The following is a 24,837-nucleotide window of genomic DNA, read 5'->3' on the forward strand; positions in this document are numbered from 1 at the left end:
CACAGAATGTAAAAAAACTCTGAAGTGCTCCCTGATGTAATGGTGACATTGTAAATTATCCCAAACAAATCTTTGGCATTTCTGTACTGGCAGGTGTTGTTTATCAGCTGACATATATACTGACTGTGATAAGTTGCTATCTGCTCATAATATAGATCAGGCCAATTTACAGAATCAGTCTGAGACTTGTTCTAAGGTTGTGGAAATAGTGCGAAGAATTGTATTTTTAAAATATTGTAATTTTTGTTTTCAAGACAGTTTTTCAAGAATAAAATTGTTCACCAAAATGTGCCCAGACTATTTTTAAACTGAAAACTTAATTTAAAAGTGACCATTTGTCAGAAGTTTCATATAATCAACTAGTGCTTTGTGAAAACCTTCTTTAACACCAAAGATGTTAAGTGACCAACTTTAAAATGAACTGTGAAATATAAGGCCAGCCACTGGATTGTGCTCTGAAAATGAACACACTTTGTTTTCCCAATTTACTTTTTATTGTCATAGTTGTTTGCTTTAATAACATTTGAACACGCTCAAGCACACTGCCAGAACGCCACAAGAAACCAAAAACTGGGTAAAAGCAAAGGGAGACATGTACACCCAAGATAAACATTTGGTTTCAACTGGTTAAGTTCTCCAAAACAATTTCTTTTGCAATTTACTTCTGAAAATTTTTATATTCCAAGCAAAATCCTGGTCCACATCTGTTTACAGATATAACTTCTGCCATTTGTCATTGTCATTTATGAAAAAAAATAAAAATAAAATAAAAACCTAGAAGAAAAATATCATGTAATTGATGAGTAGATCAGCGTAGGAAGGTGGGGAGGGGTGGAAGGTGGGCTAACCCAGACATGGCATAGCTGAGCTCTCAATATGAGAAAGCTGACTCGTGTGGACTTCATCTTGGTTTGTCATTTGCTTAAAAACAGGTTTTCTTTTTCACATGAGTTTTTTTTTCTGAAGCTGATCTTCGGCACCAGAAGGGGGGCGTGACTGGGAGGTGCCGTCGCCGCTGACAGTGTGGGCAGGTTATGACCAAGATCTGCCCATTCATTCTAACCAGGACAATTAACCTGCTCCATCCTTTTCAGTCCCGCTCAGCAACCAGCTTCAATACCTTACCAATGGCAATGGTCTTACCTGACAAACACAAACAAAAACCAATCAATCACATTTCTGTCTTTTACTGAATTTAAGTTCAGTACTGACACCAATTATTAATTCCAAATCTTTGACTCCATTTGGAAATTTCTAAATAAATTCAAAATTTCTGAATTAAAAGTAAATAAAGGCTAAAATAACTCCAACTAAAAGATGTCTAAACAGCTTTTTTTGGGCTGAGAATGCAGAAGCTACAGTTTTTAGTGACAGCCTTATTCATGTTCATAACCTGTAGCTCCAACCTTAAAATGAGATTAGCAGCAAAATGTGTTCATTAAATGTTTCTGGCACATCAAATTAACAATGTAGGCTCCAGTACTTCACTAGCCACTGACTCCAAATACTGAAGCTCCTTATTTACAGCTATTTAAATTGTTGATATATGACTCGTATTGATGTGTTGGGATCAGCTGAACATTTGTCTACGGAAGAGTTACCACGCTGTTGAACTACAAAAACACGTAGTGGTGTTACAGAGTGATGTATCTTTTCATGCCAAACAATATTTGTCTGAATACAGACACCAGCTGCAGACAGCAAATTAACCAGAGAACACACAAACTTTACTTAACATTAATTAGCTACAGCTAATCTACACTGTTGCCACTGATGTCTGCCTTTTTTGCAACACCAAAAGTTGGTATAAAAATAAGTAGCTGCTTTCTGAATGTTTTGTACACTGCTCTTTGCTAATAAACAGTGAGGAGAGATAAAAAGGTAAGCGAGAAAGAGACTTGTTAGCATCTGAGCTCAACAGATCTGAGTATTTTGCAAACTGGGAACTGGATCCAAACTGCAACGTGCGATCAAAACCCATCTCCATGTTTAACACAGAGGCCATAATGTATTGCTGTGTATAGATGCAGACAGGATTTTATTTGATAGGTCATTTTTCCAACATTCACCAAGTGAGCAGCACTGTTGTTTCCTAGAATATGATAAATATTGTCACATTATTGGTTTAACTGTAAACACATTTCCCTAACATAAAACTGAACTAAGGATTTATTGTACTTGGTAAATGAAAAATGAAAGAAACATTATGGCTGTATTTTTTATGCCTACATGCGTAAAACAGTTGGAAAAAATAGTAAAAACCTGCGCCACTTACAAGGGTGTAATCATTCTGTATATTTTAAAAAATAAATTCGGTCCCATACATCTGCACATGGACTCTCAGATGCTTCAACTGAGTACAGATATCCACTTTAAAGATCACTCAGAGTACAGACAGGACACAAACTGAAAGTCTTCTCACTAATTCACCTCCACTGTTAGTGCTGACAAGACATCAGCCTGATATCTGCAGACAGCTGTTAGCTGGTGTTTGCTCCCCAGCAGGCACAGACTGAATAAAGTTGAATCCACACACTGTTCACTTGACTTCCACGGCCTCACTTGTCAAAACCAGAGATAATATCTGCATATCTCTTAAACTAACACAAACTGAGCTGTGATCAGTGTGCAGTGTTTAGTTTTTTTTTCAGTTTCTCAGATCTCTCAGAGCCAGTGAACCATCTAGTATCACCAGTTCTGTAAACTGCGGCAGGTCCACAGACTGTAATTATTCACCTCACAGTTTACAGGACTGTCGTGATTCAAGGCGGCTCATATAGCCAACTACAATCCATGCTACTTTTTAAACTTAGAAAAACCTTTTTATAACATTGTAATTTTTATATATTTTTTATATTGTATTTATAGTATATTTACACTATACATGATTTTCTACACTTTGAATATCTGGCATATTGGGCGCAGAAATTTCCTTTGAAAATATGTACTATTTTGTTATTTGATGGAGGCGCTTTATTGTGGCATTTTTAAAGAATCTCATAATTAACACAGAATGTAGGTTCAATTATAGAGACTGATATTAATCACACACAAACTATTTTCCAATAATGACAAGTGTATAAAGAATGTACTTATTATTATTATAGTTAGCAGTAGAGCTAAAACAATTAGCCTTTTCTGGGGAAATTAAATACAGTGCTTTTTTTTTTTTTTTTTTTTAGACTTTAAGACCTGCAGATACCCTGTAGCAACAGCAGCAAAGCCTGTCACTGAAATTCAGCGGTAATCTGTGTTTGCTAGGAGAGAGAAGCTATGAAGACAAAATTATGTAGCCTATAAACATCTAATATCAAATGTACTAGATTTCCAGCCAGCCAGGTGACAATACTGTTCAACCAGGAGCAGTCTGTAGCGCTCTTGTTGGAAATCAAAGTTTACTACCCCCCCCCAAGGTGCCGGTACCTTCGTCCCGTAGGGTAAACCGTCCCATCTGAGGAAATTCTTTAAAGGTCTCGAGGCAAATGGTTCCTGCTGTGCGCAGACGGGCAATGCAGACCTGGTCCTGTTTCACGAATCGTGGTCGTGTCTTACTCTTCTCTCCTGTCTTCTTGTCTACCAGACAGATTAAGGCCTGCATGGGAGCAAAGAGAAATGGAATATCAGCAAAAACAGAGGTATCATGGATTCATTTTGAATTACAGATGGTCCAAAATTTGGTGGCGTGTCTGGTTTTTGATCAGCCTAAAAGGGCACGTCACTCCACTGGTCATTGACCTCCACTGGCTACCCATGGCCACCTGAATCAAATTCAAGTCACTAATGCTTGCCTTCAGGGAGACATGTGGGTCTGCACCCATCTACTTCAACTCAATCATACAGGCTTATGCTCCTTCTTGGCCACTGCGTTCCTCCAAGGAATGTTGTCTGGCATTGCCATCCCTGCACACAAACTAATCACAGTCCAGATCGTTCTTGTACCTGATGGTGGAACAAGCTACCAAATGTTATCAGAGCATGTTGATGTTTAACAGGTACAATATGGAATCAGTTTAGAATCTCTTGAAGACTCCCCTGTCCACCTCTAACACCCTAACATGCCTGAATAGTTTTTACTATGCACTTTCAGTGCACTTCTTTACTTGATCTCCTTGCACTTTGTCTTATTGAACAGATCTAGTACTTACTTCAAAGTCTCCCACTGTACTGAAGCTTTAGTGTTGCCCCTCACTTGTAAGTCACTTTGGATTAAATGTTTGCCAAATGAGGAAATTAGGGTTTTCCATACAAGGGCTTAGTTTTTGTGGAGCACCTTAAGCCAAATGAATGTAAAAAGGCTTTTAAACGACATATCAGAATGAATGTAAAAACGATGCTGAGAGTTCTATGCGTGGCTTAATCTCAAACGGAAAGGTAAGCTGCCAACAAGAATGACCTGCCTATCAACAATCAGTGTTTGGACAAACGTTTGTGTATATGCTGTATGACAGATATTCATCACTAAGCTAATCAAACAGCTAACTGAGTAATTTTTTGTATCCTCAACTCAGGATTGTACTTACAACCATTGACTCGGAAAAGCAAGTTTCGAGCCATTGATAAGGAAATCCTCAACAAAGAATACAACAAAGAATACATGTATAAGTATAAACTTTTTTTGCCAGGGAGTAATTCTTGTGGATGTTAACAATAGTGACAGCAGATAGAAAGAAGATATTACTAATGAAGCCTATTTTACAACTAAAGAAATTGCTAACCTTGTTAACTTAAAAAATGTTATATTAGCTAACATGCTAGTTTTGCTATCAAATTAAATAAACACAAACAACAACCAGAAACTCTCAGGACCTGTTAAGTTTTACTCTACAAATGAATATTGGTGATGTCATGTCCTATACAGTATTTTACTCTGCTCTGATTTGAACATAATATCTTTCTCCAACACTATTTTTCAAATTTGATGTTGCTATGGGACATGACAGGTCTCACTGCTCCTCTTGTGATATGTCAGCTGTCAAAAAAACTGCTTAACATAGGGTGTTTTTTCCAGGGAAGTTGAACTTCTTTCAACCGACAATAATTGCATATGTATTTTCACAAAATGAAAAAAAGAATTAAAATAACTTACAAGTTACAGTTAAGAGTAACAGTTAAGTTAGCCTTAGGTCTTACCGTAATTTGCACTTCTTCAATGCAGGTGTGAATGTGAAGGACTGCGTTGTAACCTGGACAGATGATGGATTTATGTTCAATGATGACGATCTGAGGAGAAAAGAGTTAGTTATTATGGGGCACATCCAAAAATGTTTTGTCACTTTAATGAGCACTTCAACTACGCCAGCCACTTCACTGACTGCCCTGTTGACCACTGAGGAGCTACACTGGTGCAGTTTGCTCAAAGATATCCACACCGAGGTAATATGGGCAGGATGAACTCCCAAAAATGTGACTTTCCTTATTGTTACTTCACTTGGATGTTTGAGCTTCTCTGTGCGGAATGACAGTTTCTCTGTGCTCATCTTAAATCTTAGTTCAACATATGTACCTATGAGCAAAACTTGTTGATCATCATAGCTAGTTTGGAAGCCAGACATACATAGAATGGACTTTTCAGTTAAGGCAAAAGACATCTGTGTCCAGTTACTGAACTGTTGAAACTTTTTAAAATGAATATTTTTGTATTTCATACATTCCAGATTTTTCAACCAAGGAGAAGGAGCAGATGTAATTCTTGGTGGGTTGAGCAACATGCTGACTAGCTTGACATGGAGTTAGCTGGTTGTAGTCGGTTAGCAGGCTGGTAGCTAATGATATTGTGGGTGAACAAATGTAAATATAACCTGTTAAAGAGAGTTGTGTTGAACCTTCTGGGTGTTTTAAGCCCAACTCAACCAAACACCAGTTATTGAGAGGGTGCCCACCTGATGGTCCCTTAGGCTTGCTTGCACTCTCACACAAATTCATACTGATACCTTTATCTGATAAGACAGGTCAAGAAAGGGGTTTTCTTTGAGAGGGGTAGCTAAGTAGCAGATACTGGTGAGATAAGTGGAACCAATTACACAGTGATGGTGGTTGGACAACTGAGTGGGGCAGGCACTCAGAGGAAGTTGAGGATAGGATGCAAGAATGCTTTAAAAAGGTGAACTTGGTCAGAGTGCTAATTTTCTGGTATAACTAGTAAATGCCAGTAAGACTAGTGGAGCTAGACAAGAATGGATGACAGCTGACCTACTGAGCAAGCCATCGCATTCAGATGAAACTGCATGACAAGCCAGTGGAGCTGTGACAACTTGGACTGAGTAGATAAAATATAAGGTTGGGTTAAGCTTTTGAGTATATTCTCTTTGCCTGGGTGGGAGTGGGAGTTAAAAGCATCTTATAAGTTACGGTATGTCAGTTTAAAGATACTTTGGGTCAGGGCTAAACACAGGCACAGCCTGATAGCACTGTGGGGCCTAGTGATAGGTCCAAACATCAATGCAGAATGAATGCCAAGCTTCCATAGGAATGCACACCCACCTTTGGCACATTTAACTGTGTCTTGATAAATGTTATGTGGCAATTGACCTGTTAGACGAAAACTATTGTTCATAGAAGAGTATTTTTATATATTTTAAAACATGTCAGGAAGGGATCTTTAAGGGTTTTATAGTGATTTTTAGTGGGTTTTATAGCATTACCATTGTAAGCATTTGATCATCATTTACAAAATTCAATAAAATCTTAACCAACACAAGATATAATAAATCTATTATTATTCTTAATATCTTTACTACTACTACCACCACCACCACATGATATGCACCAAAGTATGTATACTTTAATTATGTGCTCTTAATGTGTATATGAGCTGTGAATTTGAATCGTGGAGATCCACCCTGGCCCTGGAACAGCTGTATGAGGTGTTGGTTACTCCTTTGCTTTGGTATGTCACAATAAAATATAACATCACTGGGAAATATGGTGCATATAAACTAGGGCTGCAACAAAAATTTCTTAAATTAATGATTAAACTGTCACTTACTTTCTCTGTTAATCGTTTCTTCATAAACTATCAAAACATTGTGAAAATGCCTATAACAATTTCGAACAGCTCAAGGTGATGTCTTAGAAGAGCTTGTTTCATTTATCATAAATTTATCAGATCCTTCGATTTGAGAAGCTAGAATGAGAGAATGTCCAGCATTTTTGCATGAAAAATTACGTTACAGATTAATTGATTATCAAAATTGTTGCAGATTAATTTTCTGTCCAACTAATCTATCAATTGACTAATAACTGCTGTAACATAAACATTGCCAAGTTTAGTTCAGGCAGTATAGCGCTGCTGTGTGGACTGACCTGGGCATCGAAGGTGCGCCCTGAGTGGCAGAGGTTCTCAGCATTACACAATATAAAACCCGGCAGAATCTCCTCCTCCTCAATGCCCTTCAACCGCAGCTTGAGGTTTTCACCTGGCCCAGCATCATCCGTCTCCACATCATCTGACAAGAGACTCAACACCTCCACCACATGCTGCATGAGGAGAGACAACAGGTGTAAAAACACAGGATAAGACAAGGCGAGATGCAGAGGCAATGAATAAGACCTGTAGCTGAAAAGTGCTTGATGCTGTAAAACAGAAAAAAAAGACAGAGCAGTAGATGAATTACAATTAATCAATCAGTTAAAAACACTGTAAGCATTATCCATACTAGGGCAGACAACAGTGACAACTGATCCTGTGTTTCTGAAACTCAACATGTGTGGAGACTCCACCAGAAAAAAAAAAAAAGACAAGACTTTTGGTTTGCTTGTGTGGTTAAAAAAAAAAAAAAAAAAAAAAGTGACAAATTATGTGTTGGACTTGTTACTAAAACTGAATATGGTTGTCAGTAATTCAATTTACTTTGTTATATATTTTTAAAATATGTATCTTGGTATTGATCAGTATAACCCAATATATCTGTACACACACAAATAATGTAATAATAACCGTTTTATTTATTTATATATATTAATAGATAAAGTTTTGCCACATATACATATACATACATATACACATATACATATATATGTTTTAAATAAAATATCTGCCAGTGTGAGGCATTTTGATTCTGAGGTTAATATATATTTAAGTTTCAATTAAGTTTTTGCTCTCTCATCTCTTTTCTGTCTTGGTCCCAGCCGATGCAAGAAAAAGCTTGTGTGATATCTTACCCTGTTTGGCATCATGACCAACTGCTGTGCTTTACTGATGGAGCCCGACTCTAGTTTGCCCAGAACCACTGTTCCCATGTCCTGATGATGAAACATATTAACAAAGAGTGTTACAGAGTGGGTGAGAGAGGACCCACGTTTGTATAGACCTAAGAGTGGAAATCTGTTGTGTTTCCTGTACAGTTCAGCCACCAGGGAAATCAGCTGAGTTTCCATTGCAAATAAAATGATTTAGCTTCATGGCTGAGTCTCACAAGTGCAACATGGTAAGATATGACTAAGGGCAATGGCACATAAACTAAGCTGTTGTAGAGAAGACTGATTTAAAGATTTTTTACAAAATATAGATATATTATGTGAACGTGTAGGGTAACGGCATACTCATTTACAATAAACACATACTCCCTCAACTCTTAACACAGTTCCGCAGTATCAAAGCATAAGTAGTGAGCCAAAACTCAGGGAGTTTATATTATCAAACAGGGCAGTAAACATACTAATTTTAGAAGCTAAACCTGTGTACTGATAACAGTAATATATACTTCTCTGCAGATTCCAGCAATGACTGACACGCCTGGTTGCATTCAGCCCACGTCAGGGATTACCAAGCATTCAAAATCCTTCTAACCAGTGTTTTAGAGGCTACAGTTATCCATTTCTATAGCTCTACCCCTTTTTAATGCAGACTTACATTTAGACAATACTGAACCTAAAGAGAGGTTTAAAAAACAACAACAAAAAAACCAAAAACAAATTCGTACCTTGTATTTGTCTACAATGGGCAATCTGACAGGGCCATCACTTGATCTGTTGAAATTTGGCAAACTGTCCAAGTGTGGAATAAATGGTAAACCTCTGCAATGACATCACATATGGACAGCAGTTAGTATGGATGGATAAACAAGAGAAATCATTTCTGTCTATACAGTTCTCATGCTGACAACAGAGAGCTGCCAAAAGAAGTTGAAAGACTTACGTATACCAGGAGCACATCTCAGTGGGCTCCTTCAGGTTGGCTCCTGTCAGCCCGGAGCACGGCATGAAGTGAATGTCTTTCTTTGGGTTGAAGCCAACCTTCTTCAAAAATGGCACCAATTTTTCCTTACACTCTTCATACCTGAGGGTTCAGACAACAGGAGGGATGTCAAAATCTTGAAAGGAGGAGCTCAAATCATTGCAACACTGTACTGACATTCAGACAGACTTTTATGCATCCAGTAATAAAAGAAGTAGATGAAATGCATGTAACCAGTTAGTATTCAAGAGACATATGGGGGGTGTTTGGTAATTTGCTATGGCCTTTTGAGAAAGCCTTATTTTTGAAGAAAGTGAAAGAAGTGTTACTTTTGCATAAAAAAAGTGACTTTAATAACAGCATGAAACAGTTTGCTACCAGTATTTGATCTTGAGGGTGCATTTAATCTGGCCATGGACACCAGAGGACAGCTACCCTTCTTAACAAACTTCAATGCTGTTCACTGTTTTTTTTTGTTGATCCAAGGACGCTGTCCCTTTAAATTAACCGACTAACTATTTTATACCCTTAAATTCTTCCAGTATTCAAAGTGGACCAAAAATATACATTTTAGGTCTTGCTGCCCCACGTAGGGGTGTAGCAGTTTATATTTTTACCTGACTTTCACTTTGGCTTGCCATATGAACTGAAAAACTGCAATTTATGTTGATCCTAGTATAAAAATTGGCCTATATTAACACCCAACACTGTGTTCACCTACACAAGAAACCAGGCTACACAGGAAATGAGAACATATTTACATGCACTCTAGTATCCAGTGATATAAGCTAATAAAATGCTGTTTCCTGATTTATTGTGTGTGTATCCATGTGGACTGACAGTCTATGCGTAAGACAGACTGTGGGGAGACCCTCAGTTTTTTCCTACAGTACAAATGTGCCTGAATATTAAAAACAGTCAAATATTCAGGTGTGGATAATGACTGGTTTAGACTTTTCGGACTTGGATTTATTGTTATAAGAAGGATGTACTGCTACATGTAAGGATCTTTCATTTCATCCTGCTCCGCTGCTGTCACAGCAATGCTTTCCATGTCACAAGAGCTCATTAGGCACATATGCACACATAAAAAGCCAATCAGAAACAGAGTTGTGTGTCTACATTGGCCATAAAATATAGCTTTGGGTTCTTAAGCTCCTGTAATACCCTTTCCTGTTTATGGAAACCGGGCTTCTAATATACATGATGTTAGGAAATCAAATTTTGCATAGAGCTGACAGTAGATAGGTTACTCTCGAAAACTGTGGATATGACTCCATTAATTGGAGGAGAAACAGAGGAGTTCAGCAAGGGAACTGTTCACGCCCGTTCTGGAGTACTATCAGTACTCCAACTGTTGGATCGTTATTATCCATCTACTCACCGCTCAAGGCTCCAGCTGACTGTAGGATCGTCCATTTTATTCACCAGAACTATCAGGTGCTTGACGCCAGCTGTTTTGGCCAACATGGCATGCTCCCGTGTCTGTCCACCCTTCTCAAAACCAGTTTCAAACTCACCTTTCCTGGCAGAAATCACCTGAGGAACAGCACATTCAGTCAATCAGTGGTTTTTATCTACAAGGCGTACTATAACATAAGATGTTTAAAGAGGCAATTCCTTGCTGTAGCTAGCCAATATTTCTCAAAAAAGATCATATCTGAATAATAAGAAACAATATCCCTTAACCTCTAAAGTTGTTATAGCTAACATTAATAAACTTGTTTGTGTTCATGTATTTTAATATTAATGTAAATCAACAGAGACAAAAAATGCTTTTCATCCTTTCTGATCACAGTAACCATTAAAGTACACTAGCTACATTTTGATCACCCTATATCTCAAATGATACAATAGCAGTATTTTGAGACCAATATTGATATTTGGGAAAAAATATATATATAATTATAATGACATATTGGCCAATAGTATTTTTGTAACAAACAAATCTTCATACATCTCTTAGATTTGTGTGTGTGTGTGATATAAATACATATACATACACATATATACACACACACACACACACACACACACACGCATATACACACACACACACACACGCATATACACACACACACACACACACACACACACACACACACACACACACACACACATATACACACACACACACACACACACACACACACACACATATACACACACACGCATATACACACACACACACACACACACACACACACACACACACACACACACACACACACACACACACACACATACACATTAATGAATTAATTGATTAATTGAACGTAGCTCCAAACTGAGCAGGACATGTTACAGTAGTGGACAAACCATGTAATGGAGACACTGTTTATAAGTTACTTGAGACCTACTTAGCCTTCCTGTAATGCAACTTCCAATACATTTGCAATAAAATCATATGGTCTGGTCGATTTTTTGGTCTGCTTCTACTAAACTCTGTTTAAACAGGGTTGCTCTAAGGGACCTCAAGCTGATTTAAATTCATAAACCCTTTAAGTTTTTAGGGCTACTGGATAGACAAGGGCTACTGGTTAAGTTTTTAACTGATGTTCCACCCTAACTCAATAGTTTGCCAACACTGGTTATTTCCTGGACTCACCAGAACAGCCAAGTCTGCTTGTGATGCACCTCCAATCATGTTGGGCACAAAGCTTTTGTGACCCGGAGCGTCTAGGATGGTAAAGTGCTTTTTGTCTGTCTCAAAGTATGCTCGGCCCACCTCCACCGTCTTGCCTTTGTCCCGCTCCTCTTGGTTGGTGTCCAAAGCCCAAGATAGATACCTGAGACAGTAAAAGTGGTATTCTATTGTTGCTTTGGTCATTAATGGGCAATCAGAGACAGTGTCTAAAGGTTGATATATACATCAGTACCAATATATCTGATATGTAAGGTAAGGACTTAATATTGGCATATAGCGTTAGGCCATCACACATTTATAATAATAATAATAGCTTTATTTAAGTAGCACTTTTCTTAACATAGTTAGATGCATAAGTATTTGGACAGTGAGATAATTTTCTTAATTTTGCCTCTGTGCACCACCGCAATGGATTTGAAATGAGTCCCTTAAGATGTGACTGAAGTGTAGAATTCCAGCTTTAATTCAAGGGTTTTAACAAAAACATTACATTAACCGTTTAGGAATTACAGCCATTTTTATAAATAGTCCCCCATTTTCAGAGGCTCAAAAGTAATTGAACAATTGACTGACAACCAGTTCCATGGCCAGGTGTGGCCTGTTCCCTGGTTATTTCATGACAAATTCAGCAGATAAAATGTCTGAAGTTTATTCCAAGTCTGCAATTTGCATTTCGTAGCTTTTCATAGGAACTCTCAGTATGCAGTCCAAAGAAGTGTTGATGCAAATGATGGAGGCCATCATTAAGCTGGAAAAAACAAAACAATCCTATCAGAAAGATAGCAGAAACATTAGGAGTTGCCAAATCAACAAGTTGGTACATTCATAAAAAGAAGGAATGCACTGGTGAGGTCAACGACATCAAAATACCTGGAAGACCACAGAAGACAACTCAGGTGGATGATTGCAGAATTCTGAAACTAAGATTAACTTGGACCACAATGATGGGAAGAGAAGAGTAATGAGAAGGAAAGGAATGGTTCATGATCCAAGCATACCACATCATCTGTCAAACATTGTGGAGTCAGTGTTATAGCATGGCATGTATGGGTGCCAATGGAACTGGGTCACTGGTGTTTATTGATGATGTGACTGCTGACAGAAGTAGCAGGATGAATTCTAAAGCGTATATGGCTATACTATCTGCTCAGATTCAGCCAAATGCTGCAAAACAGATAGGAGGGTGCTTCACAGTACAAATGGATAATGACCCAAAACATACTGCGAAAACAACCCAAGAGCTTCTCAATGCAAAGAAATTGAATACTCTTCAATGGCCAAGTCAGTCAGCTGACCTCAACCCAACTGAGAATGCTTTCACTTACTAAGACAAAACTGAGGTCAGAGAGACCCACAAACAAGCAGCTGCAGTAAATGCCTAGCAAAGCATCTCAAGGGAGATATTCTGCATTTGGTGATGTCCATGGGTTCCAGACTTCAGGCAGTCATTGACCGCAAAGGATTTTCAATCCTTATAATAATAATTTTATTGGTTTGTCCAATTACCTTTGACCCTCTGAAAATTAGGGACTATGTATAAAAATGGCTCTAAATACTAAATGGTTAATGCAATATTTTTGTTTAATCCCTTGAATTAAAGCTGAAAGTCTACACTTCAATCACATCTTGATAGCGTTGTTTTGAATCCATTGTGATGGTGTACAGGAGCAAAATTACAAAAATGGCTTCACTGTCCAAATATTTATGGACCTAACTGGGGTTACAATGTGCTTAAATTTTTATTCAATCAGCATAGGGCATTTTTCCATGTTCAGACACAGTAGTGTGTCCACTCACCAGGTTTCTCGGTTCTTTTCCTTGGCTTCTCTCTCGTACTTTTCTAACGTTCTCTTGTCTACCATCCCAGTTAGATACCTGTTGGAAAGGAAGGGAACAACTAAGATATGCATTTCAACAGGTCAAAGGCCTGATGGTGAATATAATCTCACTCATTATGAAGAAAATTAGAGAGAACCAAGAAAGAGAGACTCACATGATTTGTCCACCAATGGTGGACTTGCCAGCATCTGGAGAAGGAGCACACAGACTGGCCTTAGATTAGCCAAAACTTTGACAATACTCATGTTAAACTTTTGTCTGAGTCTCCTGCTAGTCAAAAAAGCAGGAGGTTTCTGAACTTTCTGATGAGTTAGCCAAAATGGAAAAAAACTACTAATCATAAACAATAGAGATATAAAAGCATACTGAGGCTTTATCACAGTCTCTATCTGATATTTCTCTCTTGCTCCCTTTACTTCTCCAATTCAATTAGAGATTTGAAGTTTCCAGGTTGTTTCCTCATCACTGCTCTCAGTTTTTTCTTGTTTAAACTGTCACATTTCAGCTGTTGAACTGAAACACAGTATTTGGCTGTACTATCATATATACATGATAGGACAAGATGCAGCAGACTGACTACAGTCAAACCTGCTGCTCAAAGGTTGACACACATGGCATTTTATTATGAATCAGACAACTATTTACCGCATTAGACCGTATCATTTGCTGTAACAGTTGGTTCCAATGCTAACACCTGAATATAGTCTATGTTGAGTGATAACAGACCACAATGTCAATGAGTGCACATCAAACTTGTTAGCAAGTAACAGCGCTGATGAGACAGTGTGAAGGTGAAGTATAATCTGTCAGCTGGTGATAGACACAGTGTCTGCACATTGGACAGCTGAGTAAACAAACAACAATGGACATTGAACATTAACAAGGCAGCTGGAAGATTTGACTCTGACTGAAACATTAGTACATCGTTTTACCACCCATCTGTTCTTTGCTATGACTTGCATGTGTGAACATTCAGAGAAGCCACAAAATAGCTGTACTATAACCTTACTGGTACTGTTTTTTTAAGGTAGATACTGATATGACTAAGTTTTTTAAGTTTAATGTCTATATTGCCTACATTATATCTTTAGCTGAAAATATCAGCCGAGCCAGTCCCTAATTTGTAACAATAAAACATGAATGGTACACAATTATTCAAAACATCAATGATACTAAAAACAGCCTGAATGAGAGAGTCATTTTCACTCTCTACATGTTTTAATCCAGTTGTTATCTGATCCACTAACAGGAATTTTTTGGGTCCATAGACACACTGTTGCACCGGGTGACATGTTGCTTCATTACCATTAACACACACACTGTAGTTTATTTTGACTCAATCCCAGAGACACTCCTGCTGCTGGAAATACTAGAGCACCAGATGTAGATAAATTCACTGCTGAAAATAGTCCTCAACAAATGCACTATTTCCTCCTGTTTGAGTGTCCAGCTGTTTTAGGAAATTGGTGAGCCTTCTTTCAAAATGGAACTACATGTTTGTGATTGTTTTTTTTTTTTAAAGCTTTATCTCTTCAGTAGGAACTAATGTTGCGGGAAATGAAAGCCAAAGAGTTTGGAAGTCATGAAGTATTGAGAGACAGACTAACACATTGCTGGCTGTGAACTTTTTGTAGGATTTGTTGGCAATAGGTATACAGAATATCATGAGGCTTATTTTTTAAAAGTTTAGGTCAAACTCATTTTTACAGGAAATTAAATTGGTGTTTGTGGTCGAGTTTACTTAACAGCAATGCTAACAAGTAAAATTAGACTCAGAGCAACATACTTATTTATTTAAAATCCCTCCTGTAAATAGTATCATCAACTAACTGAACTGCAATAGACAGGTGTTTGCACTGACCTACGTGTCCGATGAATACAACATTGATGTGTTCCTTTCTGGGGGCGTCTGGCTGTGTAAGTGGAACCTTGGGCACTGGCATTTCCTCTTCCTCCTCCATCATCTCCGGAGCCTCCTCGGTCGTTGCTGCCACTGCTGGCCCCCGGTCCCCACAAGACCCGCCCCCTGGCTCCTCCTCATTTGGCTCAGCCTCTTTCTGGTCCCATGGCTCCTCTGTTGTCATCTCTGTGTCGCCGTTCTCCACCGGAGCTGCAGTCACAAACATGGCGTACATTTTTCACTACCTTTCTCTAATTTTGACAAACTACTTAAAACAACCGAACTGGGTGAAATATGCACAGAGTTCATTATTTTCACTTTATAAATTTACCAAAAAAGTTAGCTCATCAATATTAATCTATTAAATAATATTAATCTAAGCCTAAATCACAGGTGAATAGCAATGATCCACACAATGTGCCCCCCCTCTTCTGCTGCCCTGTCGTGTTAATTTTTTCTCAAAACAGCTTGACATACAGTAAACCTTCACATAGTCATTGCATCGTTACCTAACAGTGATATTCACCATAGCATGCCATGATTTTAAAAACAGTACCCCAGAAATATACAGATGGGTGTCAAATTAAAAGAAAAACCTGAATAAATGAGTGCAGAGACATAATGAACGCAGATGCTTTCACATAGGTGCACTGCATGGTACAATTAAGCAATTAGCATTCAATCATGCTCTGTGGCATGTATAAAAGTGATGTGCAGCTGATTCTGGTTTCGTATACAGATGGCAAGAGGAAAAGATCTAAGTGACTTTGAAAAAAGGGGTTAATTGTTGGCTAGATGGCTAGTGTTTCAATGAACAGTGACTAAAGCGACATCTGCATTTAGATCTATGGAAAAGACGTTGGTAAATAGGGTCAGAAACTGTGACCGACAGTGCATATTTGATGACTGTGATTCTCGTGTTTTAGTGCAATATGTAATGACAAACAGAAGAGTAACTCTTCCTCAGGTAACTGAGAATGTCAATGCAGGACGTGATCAGACTGTGTCAGCAATAACAGTCCGACGACAATTACATAGAGAGGGATATTATAGTAGTATTGCAGTGCATAATCCCCACATTGCACAGATTAATGCACATTTGAGAGTTCATTGGTGCAAAAACTACAGACACTGGTCTACAGAGATGTAGAAAAAAGTGATATGGTCAGATGAGTCATCCTTCATCATATTCCTGACAAGTGGCCGAGTGCATGTGTGGCGTACACCAAGAGAACATTACATGCTCTAATGCTTAACACCTACTGTGGGGGGATTTGGTGGCTTTGTTATGCTGTGGAGGGCATTTTGCTGGCATGGTTTGGGTCCACTTGTCCCCTTAGAGGGAAGGGTCACTGCAAATCAATACAAAGTTGTTCTGAGTGATCACCTTTATCCTGTGATGAAACATTTCTATCCTGATGGGAATGGTCTCTTCCAGGATGACAATGCCCCCATCCATAGGGCACGAGGGGTCACTGAAAGGTTTGATGAGTGTGTAAATGATGTGAATCATATGCTATGGCCTTCAAAGTCACCAGTTCTAAACTCCATTTAACACCTATGGGAGATTTTGGACCGAAATGTTAGAGAGCTCTCCACCACCATCATCAAAACACCAAATGAGGGAATATCTTTTGGAACAATGGTCTTCATCCCTCCTGTAGAGTTCCAGAGACTTCCAGAATCAATGCCAATGCGCATCTGGAGGCTCGTGGTGGCCCAACACCTTACCAATACACCTTATGTTGGTTTTTCCTATAATTTGACACCTGTCTGTACATTTCAGCAGGAAATCACAGGTAAAGCCGCCACAGTGCTGCGACAGTGTCTGATGGGTTAGGGATCCTAAATTCTCTCATGAAGTGCAATGCAACAACATGAACACTTAGCACCAAACAAGGAGACAAAATAGGTAACAATGAAAGTGCTCTGACATAAAGCCTCCTACACAGTTCAGCAGTACTGCAGAGAGCAGATTCAGGTTCAAAGTGTAACCTAACACAACCATCCTTACAAATCCATTTAATCTGATTGGAAAAAATAAGTCAGTTATTTCCATATGCAGACACAAGACCAGTAAATCTAGCTATACATGACGGGGAACCTTTTGACAAATACTATTTGTTTTCTTTTTGATCAAAATATACGCCTGCCTTGTGTTTACCTAAGAAAGTCCAAAAAATATTCCCTATTAAATCCTGGTTACCACACACATGGGAACATGGTACACAGCGCTTTCTAAATTACAGACAGTACAAAAGAATACTGCGCCTTCCCACAGGGGCATCCTTGACTCGATTAGGTGAATGTAAGCACGAAGTCTTCATAAACAGCATTTACAGTCCATTACAAATTTTAATGATTTGGTAACATAAGAACTAGCTCTGACTGGGCTTTTTTTTTTTTTTTTTTTTTTTTTTTTTTTTAAAATCATTATTGCAGCAAGCAGTCCATCTGAACATAGCCACTGTTTATAGTATAATAGTTTGCTTTTCTGCATGTTTTCAGTTTGGTTGGAAATTGACTATCAAAGACTACAGAAAAGGAGGAAAGTTACAGTTCACTTCAGATGACTGCACTGTTTTGAAATAAGACCTGATGTGGTCACATCTTAAAACAGGCTTTTGCTGCAGGATTAGGATCATTGTCCTGTTAAATGATGAAATGTCATCCAAATGAGCTCTGATGCATTTGACTGAATCTGAGCACACAGAATGCTCCTGTATACCTCTACATTCATCCTGTTGCTTCCATCAGCAGTGAAATCATCAATAAAAACCAGTGTGCCACTGGCAGCCATACCTGCCGGAGTCATAACAGAACCAGCACAATGTATGACAGATGAGGCTTTGGGCCATGACCTGTTCGCTCGCTCACACATTTTAATATAATCATGGGGACCCATCAGTGACATAATGCATTCCCTAGACCCTTACCATAGTGATCAAAACCGAATGCCTAACTCTAACTTTTACCCTAACATAAACCTAATTCTAACCTGAACCTTTAAACAAAGTCTTAACCCTAAAGGAGACATTTAAACTTGTGGGGTCCAGCATTTTGGTCCCGACAAAGCTGTCAGACCCCAAAAAGGTTACTGGGATCCTGGTTTTTGAATCCCACAAATATAGTAAAACAAGCCCACAGACGTGCACACATACACTGTTGGGACTGACCTAAACAGTTGTTCCCAACTTTTTGGTTTGTGACCTTAAAGGATGGATGCAATTTCTACTTGTGATCCTTCACCACAAGTTGATATTTCTCTGAACAGTCGAAGTTTGTATGTTTCCTTTCAGGTTGTTTCACTAAAGACGTATAACCTTACAATATTTCTTAAAAAGGCAAATATTAAGGAAAAGTCAGGAAAATATATTTTTCGTAATTTTGCCTCCTTACATCACCACAATGGATTTGAAACAAAGTTATCAAGATGTGATTGAAGTGCAGACTTACAGCTTTAATTCAAGGGATCTGACAAAAATATTGCATTTTTTACCGTTTAGGAATTACAGCCATTGTTATACATTTTATATGTCCCTCATTTTCCGAGGCTTAAAAGTAATTGGACAAACCAACATAATTATAAGAATTATTTTAATACTTTAATACTTGGATGAAAATCCTTTTACAGTCTAGGACTATGAATTCATCCTGCTACTTTGATAAGCAGTCACATCATCAATAAACACCAGTTCCCTTTGCAGCCATGCATGCCAATGCCATAACACTGCCTCCACCATGTTTGACAAATGATATGGTATGCTTGGGTCATGAACCATTCCTTTCTCTCAACAGTCTTCTCTTCCCATCATTCTCGTACAAGTTAATCTTGGTTTCATCTGTGCAAAGAATCTTGTCCCAGAACTGGGCAGGTTTCATTAGATGTTTTCTGGCAAAGTCTAATCTGGTTTTTCTGTTCTTGAGTGTTACCAGTGGCTGCACCTTCTGGTAAACTCTCTGTATTTAAATTCATGAATTGTAGACTGGAGACTTTGACAATGATATGCCTACCTCCTCAAAAGCGCCCATGACCTGGCTAGATGTTGTGAAAGGTTTTTCTTCACCAAGGATAGAATTCTGCAATCATCCACTCTGTCTCCTGTGGTCTTCCAGGTATTTTGGTGTTGCTGAGCTTGCCAGTGCATTCCTACGAGTGTACCAACTTGTTGATTTGGCCACTCCAAAAATTTCTGCTATCTGTCTGATACGATTGTTTTTTTCAGCCTACTGATGGCCTCCATCATCTGTGTCAACACCTCTTTGTACTGCATACTGAGAGTTGCCATGAAAAGCTACCAAAATGCAAACTCAACACTTGGAATAAACTCCAGGCATTTTATCTGCTGAATTTGTCATGAAATAACGAGGGAACAGGCCACACCTTGCTATGAAACTAATTGTCAGTTAATTGTCCAGTTACTTTTGAGCCTTTAAAAATAAAGGGACTATTTATAAAAATGGCTGTAATTCCTAAACAGTAAATGAGCTATTTTTGTTAAACCCCTTGAATTTAAACTGAAAGTCTACACTTCAATCACATCTGGATGGCTTTGTTTCACATCCATCACTGTGGAGTACAGAGGCAAAATTATGAAAATTCTCTCACTGTCCAAATACTTATCTACCTAACTTTATATAGTAGACCCCCCCCATCTCCTATTGTGTTAATTCTCACACCTCCCTCACATTTATCGTGACCCCTTGACAGGTTCTAATCTCCAGGTTGGAAACCACTCCCTGAAAATTACATTGCATTTATATAGTGATATAATTGCATCAACAAGAGGTCTCCTTACTTTATCAAAAACATATTAGTTCAAAGGCTTTTAAAAAACCTCAAAAATTCACTATGAAGGAAGATTTTATCACTTTAAAAAACATTTTCTTGAGTGAGTATAGGGTTGCAACGGTAAGATAACTGTCAGAAAATCAGTTTCACAGTATTTCACAACTATTATTATTAGTTACAGTTAAAGGAATGAAAACAGAAGGATTTGTTTGGCTAAAGCATGTTAGTTTGCATCTTAGCACTATTGGTGGACGTAGTATTCACACCCTTTACTGAAGTAAAAGTACTAAAACCACACTGTTAAAGTACTCCGTTACAAGTAAAAGTCCTGTATTGAAAATGTTAAGTAAAAGCATGTAAGTATTATCCTGAAAATGTACTTAATACTTATTATTATTCATGCAATAATATAAAAGTAGGATTTTACTGTTGTAGTTGGTTGAGGTGGCGCTTTTTTCAACTATTTTGTATCGAATTGCAATGATTTTGCAGTTTTCTTCATTATGGATTAATGTGTTTATTATTTTCTACATTAAATCAATTGTTTGTATGGTTTGGAAAAATTCTGAAAATAGTTAGAAATGCCGTCGCAAGTGCCGGAAAAGTTTATTTGTGCGTTTCTTTATGGAATTAGATTGGGTTCAGTGTGTGTCTTTTTACAAGTCAGAGGTTACTGAAATGACAGACAATGCAGATGTAGCCGGGAAATGGAAAATGATGTCAATAGTGCATTTTATGATCCAACGTGTGAACGTTCAAACTTTTTTTTGTTAGGGATTAAAGTTATAAAACGGGGCACATACTTTGATCTGCATTGAGGGATGGTGTTCTTGAAGATAGGCAAACATGTTTGATGTGTTTCCTCCTTTGGCAGCCACTTTGCATCCACATTTTTGCAAAGTGGATAGGACAACCAAGGACAACCCCACCTTCGTTTTTTGGGTTACCCAAAGTAATCCCACGCTGCTGATTTTAATTTCTTTTGTGAGGGAAGAAGATCCGTGATATCAGTCTCACTTCTCTCTGCCATTTTGACTTCTGCATGTATGTTTGTGTGTGTGTGTGGTGCCAGTTGCCAAGTCTAACAAGCAGTCGATGAGTACAGGATATGCATACGCACAGGTGAGATTCTCCATTCAGTTGTATCCCCCCCCCCCAATATCGGTAATGACCAATGTAGATGGTATGATAACAATCAATTTTCATACCATGGTATACCATGAAACCGGTACTCTGTTGCAACCCTAAATTAATATATTTGAAAAAGTCCAAGGTATTACTAGAGCAGGTGGCTGTAACGTTTTACAGGCTGCTACATAAGGTTTGTAGAGAACCTTTGCATTATATACTGTGTGCAGATTTCAACAAGAGATTTAAGAAATTTTTTATTACCTTCAAGTAGTGACATGACTATATTTTCCTTCGAACTATCAATTTACAATATCTAATACAGAAACGTGCGTGATGTGTGCACAGTCAACAAGCTTCACTACCTAGACATGGGTGGCCACGCCTCAACTGCTGTGGTCATCAGCTGTTAACATTGAACCACATTTCTGTGCTTCCTTTTCTACTGTGATCTTGTTTCTACATAACAAGTGTAAAACAAATACTACAGCCATTTGTCATTGTTATTTTATTTGAATGACTGCAGAATTTAATGACCAAATAACAATGCTAGCAGAGCTGCTGTATATATAGTTGTGTGATGGTAAATTTTCATGTAATGTTATCAATGTTTAATATGTTACTATTTTAACTAATACATATAATATATACTACTGCACACAAGATATCTTATTGCAAGAAGCTCAAACATAGCTCATAATAATCACATTTCATTGGTTTACAACTCAACTGAATGTTGGGTTCATTGCAAGCCTCTCTAAAATATCCCTGTACATTTTGTAGCGTTATCTCCCACTGAAATAAGATCATGTCTGTTTAAAGTGATAATGAAACAGTCTCAGTGAATGTGACAGAGCAAGAGCCACACAACCTGAGACAAAATAGAAGACAAACTGATGCTAATCTGTAACAAAACTCACTTTGCAGTTAGTTTGTGGTCACACACTGAACTCAATTTCTAATTTGCATAAAGGCAGCCTGTGGCAGATGTAGATGCATAAAGCCAACACTGCTACAAGATTACATAGAGGGGGGAATTGAGTTTTCAGGCAAACTGAACTTCTTTAATTGGATCTCAGTAACTCATGGTGTAAGAGTCACTTTAGGCTCTGTTAATCCTATCTTTTCAAAGTAAGCCCACACAAGTCAGGACAATGAGACGAGCAGTAACAGCATGTATGTGACACATGGCACAGAGTGAACCCAGCGTAAACACAGACTCCATACATACCAGTGGTTTCTGACACTTCCATGGTGGATATTTTTTCAACAGCAACTGAAAAAGAAGCAATGGTTGAGTTAATGTTGAAGTTCATTTGCAGGTCTGACCTTTTCCACTAGCTGCAGTCTGAATCCTGTTGAATTAACAGTGTGGAAATTGAGGAATTTCTAAACTGACTGTAAAAAATTGAAAATTTGTATTTTCTTTATGTTCCATAAAAAGATTTCACCATGACTTTAGAGGCCACCTTAAGTCAAAACCAGAGGAAGACATGAGAGCCTGTTACCTATGTAGAACTTTCCAACAGTTTTTCATTTCAAGCACCTCTATAATCTGGAGTACGAAGTTCAATTGGTAATACTGTCTATAGGTAGTGTTTATGGGAACAACAGTAGAAGGTTTTGAAAAAACCACTGACATGCTCAATATGAACAGCACAGTGACTGTCAAACAATTTATTAGAGTACAGTGGATATAGGATAGGCTGATGTAAAATGATAATGGCTTCCTATGGTGACTGCCGTGTTATTACTGCATTCAACCTCGTCTAGGTCTCTTGTCCGCGTTTTTCAGTGACACATTTCGCTCCACTCTTGACCAGCAGTGCGTCAGAAGATCCACGTCACACCAAACACTCAAGTACCCACTAACTTCGTTCCGAAGACGAGCTTAACTTTAATCATCAGGTGAAGTTGGGGTGTTAGAAAATGATAAAAGGGATGTTTGCAGTAACCTCCTTCTTGGTTCCATTAACCGTTTAAAATAAGCAGTTAACGGTACTTGGTCCGAACTCATTACCTAAACAATGAGCCACACAGGAGCACGGTGCTCAGTTGAGAAACCGCACCACTAACGAAGATGCTAGCTGGCTACCACCGGCTGGTTTTAGCAAGCTAATGCCGGTGGGGTCGGTGATTTTTAGACAGTTATGACAAAGCTCAACAAGCTATTTAACACCACTCTACAGCTGAATCCCTAAATTACATTAACAGGATATGCAGGTTGTAATTAAAGTTACTCAGCATCAGGCACACTATGTAAATTACTGCTACACCAACCGTCACAGCAGCTAGCTAGTTTATCGCGCTTCAAGGAACGCGTGTCTGTATAGTGGCTAGTGAGCTAGCAACTACCCAGCCCAGGCTCCTGTTAGGAGCTAGCTCATTGCTAGCTAATGTAGCTGCCCAACGTGTATTATAACCTACCAGCGGAATCGAGATTTTCTGAGTGTGCTTTCATGGCAAAAGCCGGAACAAATTCGGCGGCGTTCACATTTAGGGTCGTGAATGCTTGTTCAAGTTGTCCGTCGATTGTGGCCTCTACATCGTCCTCTTGTTCCCAGGAATCAGGGGCAGTGTCTCTTGGGTCCATCGTGGGTCTTGGATTTTCACTACTATGAGATTTGAGCTACGCAGTTTTTGGTCTACGTAAGTGTCCGCCCAAAATCCGATGTTAGGTCACCCCTTCGAGTCTCCGAGAGCGTCCCAACTCGAAGTGTAACGTTTTGTCTCCGACTCAGGTGAAACGAAGCCGCCGGCTTCTATTGGCAGGGACGCCAGAGAGGATATTCGACTCAGCACTCCCAGAGACAGTCCGCGTGAGCTAATGCGTCCCGTCACTCGACTAGCTAACGCGGTGACCTCTGGGATATGAAGTCTTACTCAAAAGCGAAAAAATATTTGCTTTGAAAGAGTTTTTTGGGCAAGAAAACTACATTTCCTAAAAACTAGTGGCAAACTGTTTACGTCAGAAGTTTCTGACCTTTTCAGGAACCGCAGATTCGATTCAGGTTTTGTTGAAGCAAATGGAGAACTACTTTTATATACTTTGTAATACAACTTAAATCACTAATATAATTTGTACTAATTTTTTGTTTTGAAAGCTCATTATACTTAGGTACAACATTTTAAGCATCATATTGAATCTCCTACATATTCTGGGATTTGTAAAATTCCTCATGAGCATTTGTTAATTTAATTATAATAATGAGGTCATTAACATTTGCCCTGTCAGTCAGACTAATAAGGAAAATTATAACAATATATCATCAACTTACTGGGTGTATGATTTAATAAAAATTAGTTTGGTTTTGCAACACACCAATGTCAGTCACTGGAAATTATCTAAAGTCATT

The 24,837-nt window shown here is 38.4% G+C and overlaps 1 protein-coding gene across 1 annotated transcript; it reads right to left on the reverse strand.

Moving 5' to 3' along the window:
• Positions 1-24,357, reverse strand: gspt1l (G1 to S phase transition 1, like). Its single transcript, XM_040119173.1, has 14 exons — positions 23,909-24,357; positions 22,713-22,757; positions 15,523-15,771; positions 13,816-13,849; positions 13,620-13,697; positions 11,784-11,964; positions 10,560-10,714; positions 9,137-9,277; positions 8,922-9,015; positions 8,161-8,241; positions 7,303-7,476; positions 5,131-5,220; positions 3,424-3,592; positions 1-1,143 (listed from the first exon to the last, which is right to left on the reverse strand). The coding sequence occupies exons 1-14, from the start codon at positions 24,072-24,074 to the stop codon at positions 1,091-1,093; spliced, it is 1,710 nt and encodes a 569-aa protein (XP_039975107.1). The 5' UTR covers positions 24,075-24,357; the 3' UTR covers positions 1-1,090.
• Positions 24,358-24,837: the final 480 nt, after the last annotated feature.

This window comes from Xiphias gladius, chromosome 3 (genome assembly GCF_016859285.1).
Source record: "Xiphias gladius isolate SHS-SW01 ecotype Sanya breed wild chromosome 3, ASM1685928v1, whole genome shotgun sequence".
Taxonomy (NCBI): domain Eukaryota; kingdom Metazoa; phylum Chordata; class Actinopteri; order Istiophoriformes; family Xiphiidae; genus Xiphias; species Xiphias gladius.

Bases quoted from the DNA above. Each gene is read 5' to 3' on its own strand.
- gspt1l (XM_040119173.1), bottom strand. From the start codon at position 24,074: ATGGACCCAAGAGACACTGCCCCTGATTCCTGGGAACAAGAGGACGAT. The intron at 13,850-15,522 runs GTCAGTGCAAAC...CTCCTTCTCCAG, and splicing joins TGTATTCATCGGACACGTAG to ATGCTGGCAAGTCCACCATT. The intron at 5,221-7,302 runs GTCAGTCCACAC...TTTTCTCCTCAG, and splicing joins GGCGCACCTTCGATGCCCAG to ATCGTCATCATTGAACATAA.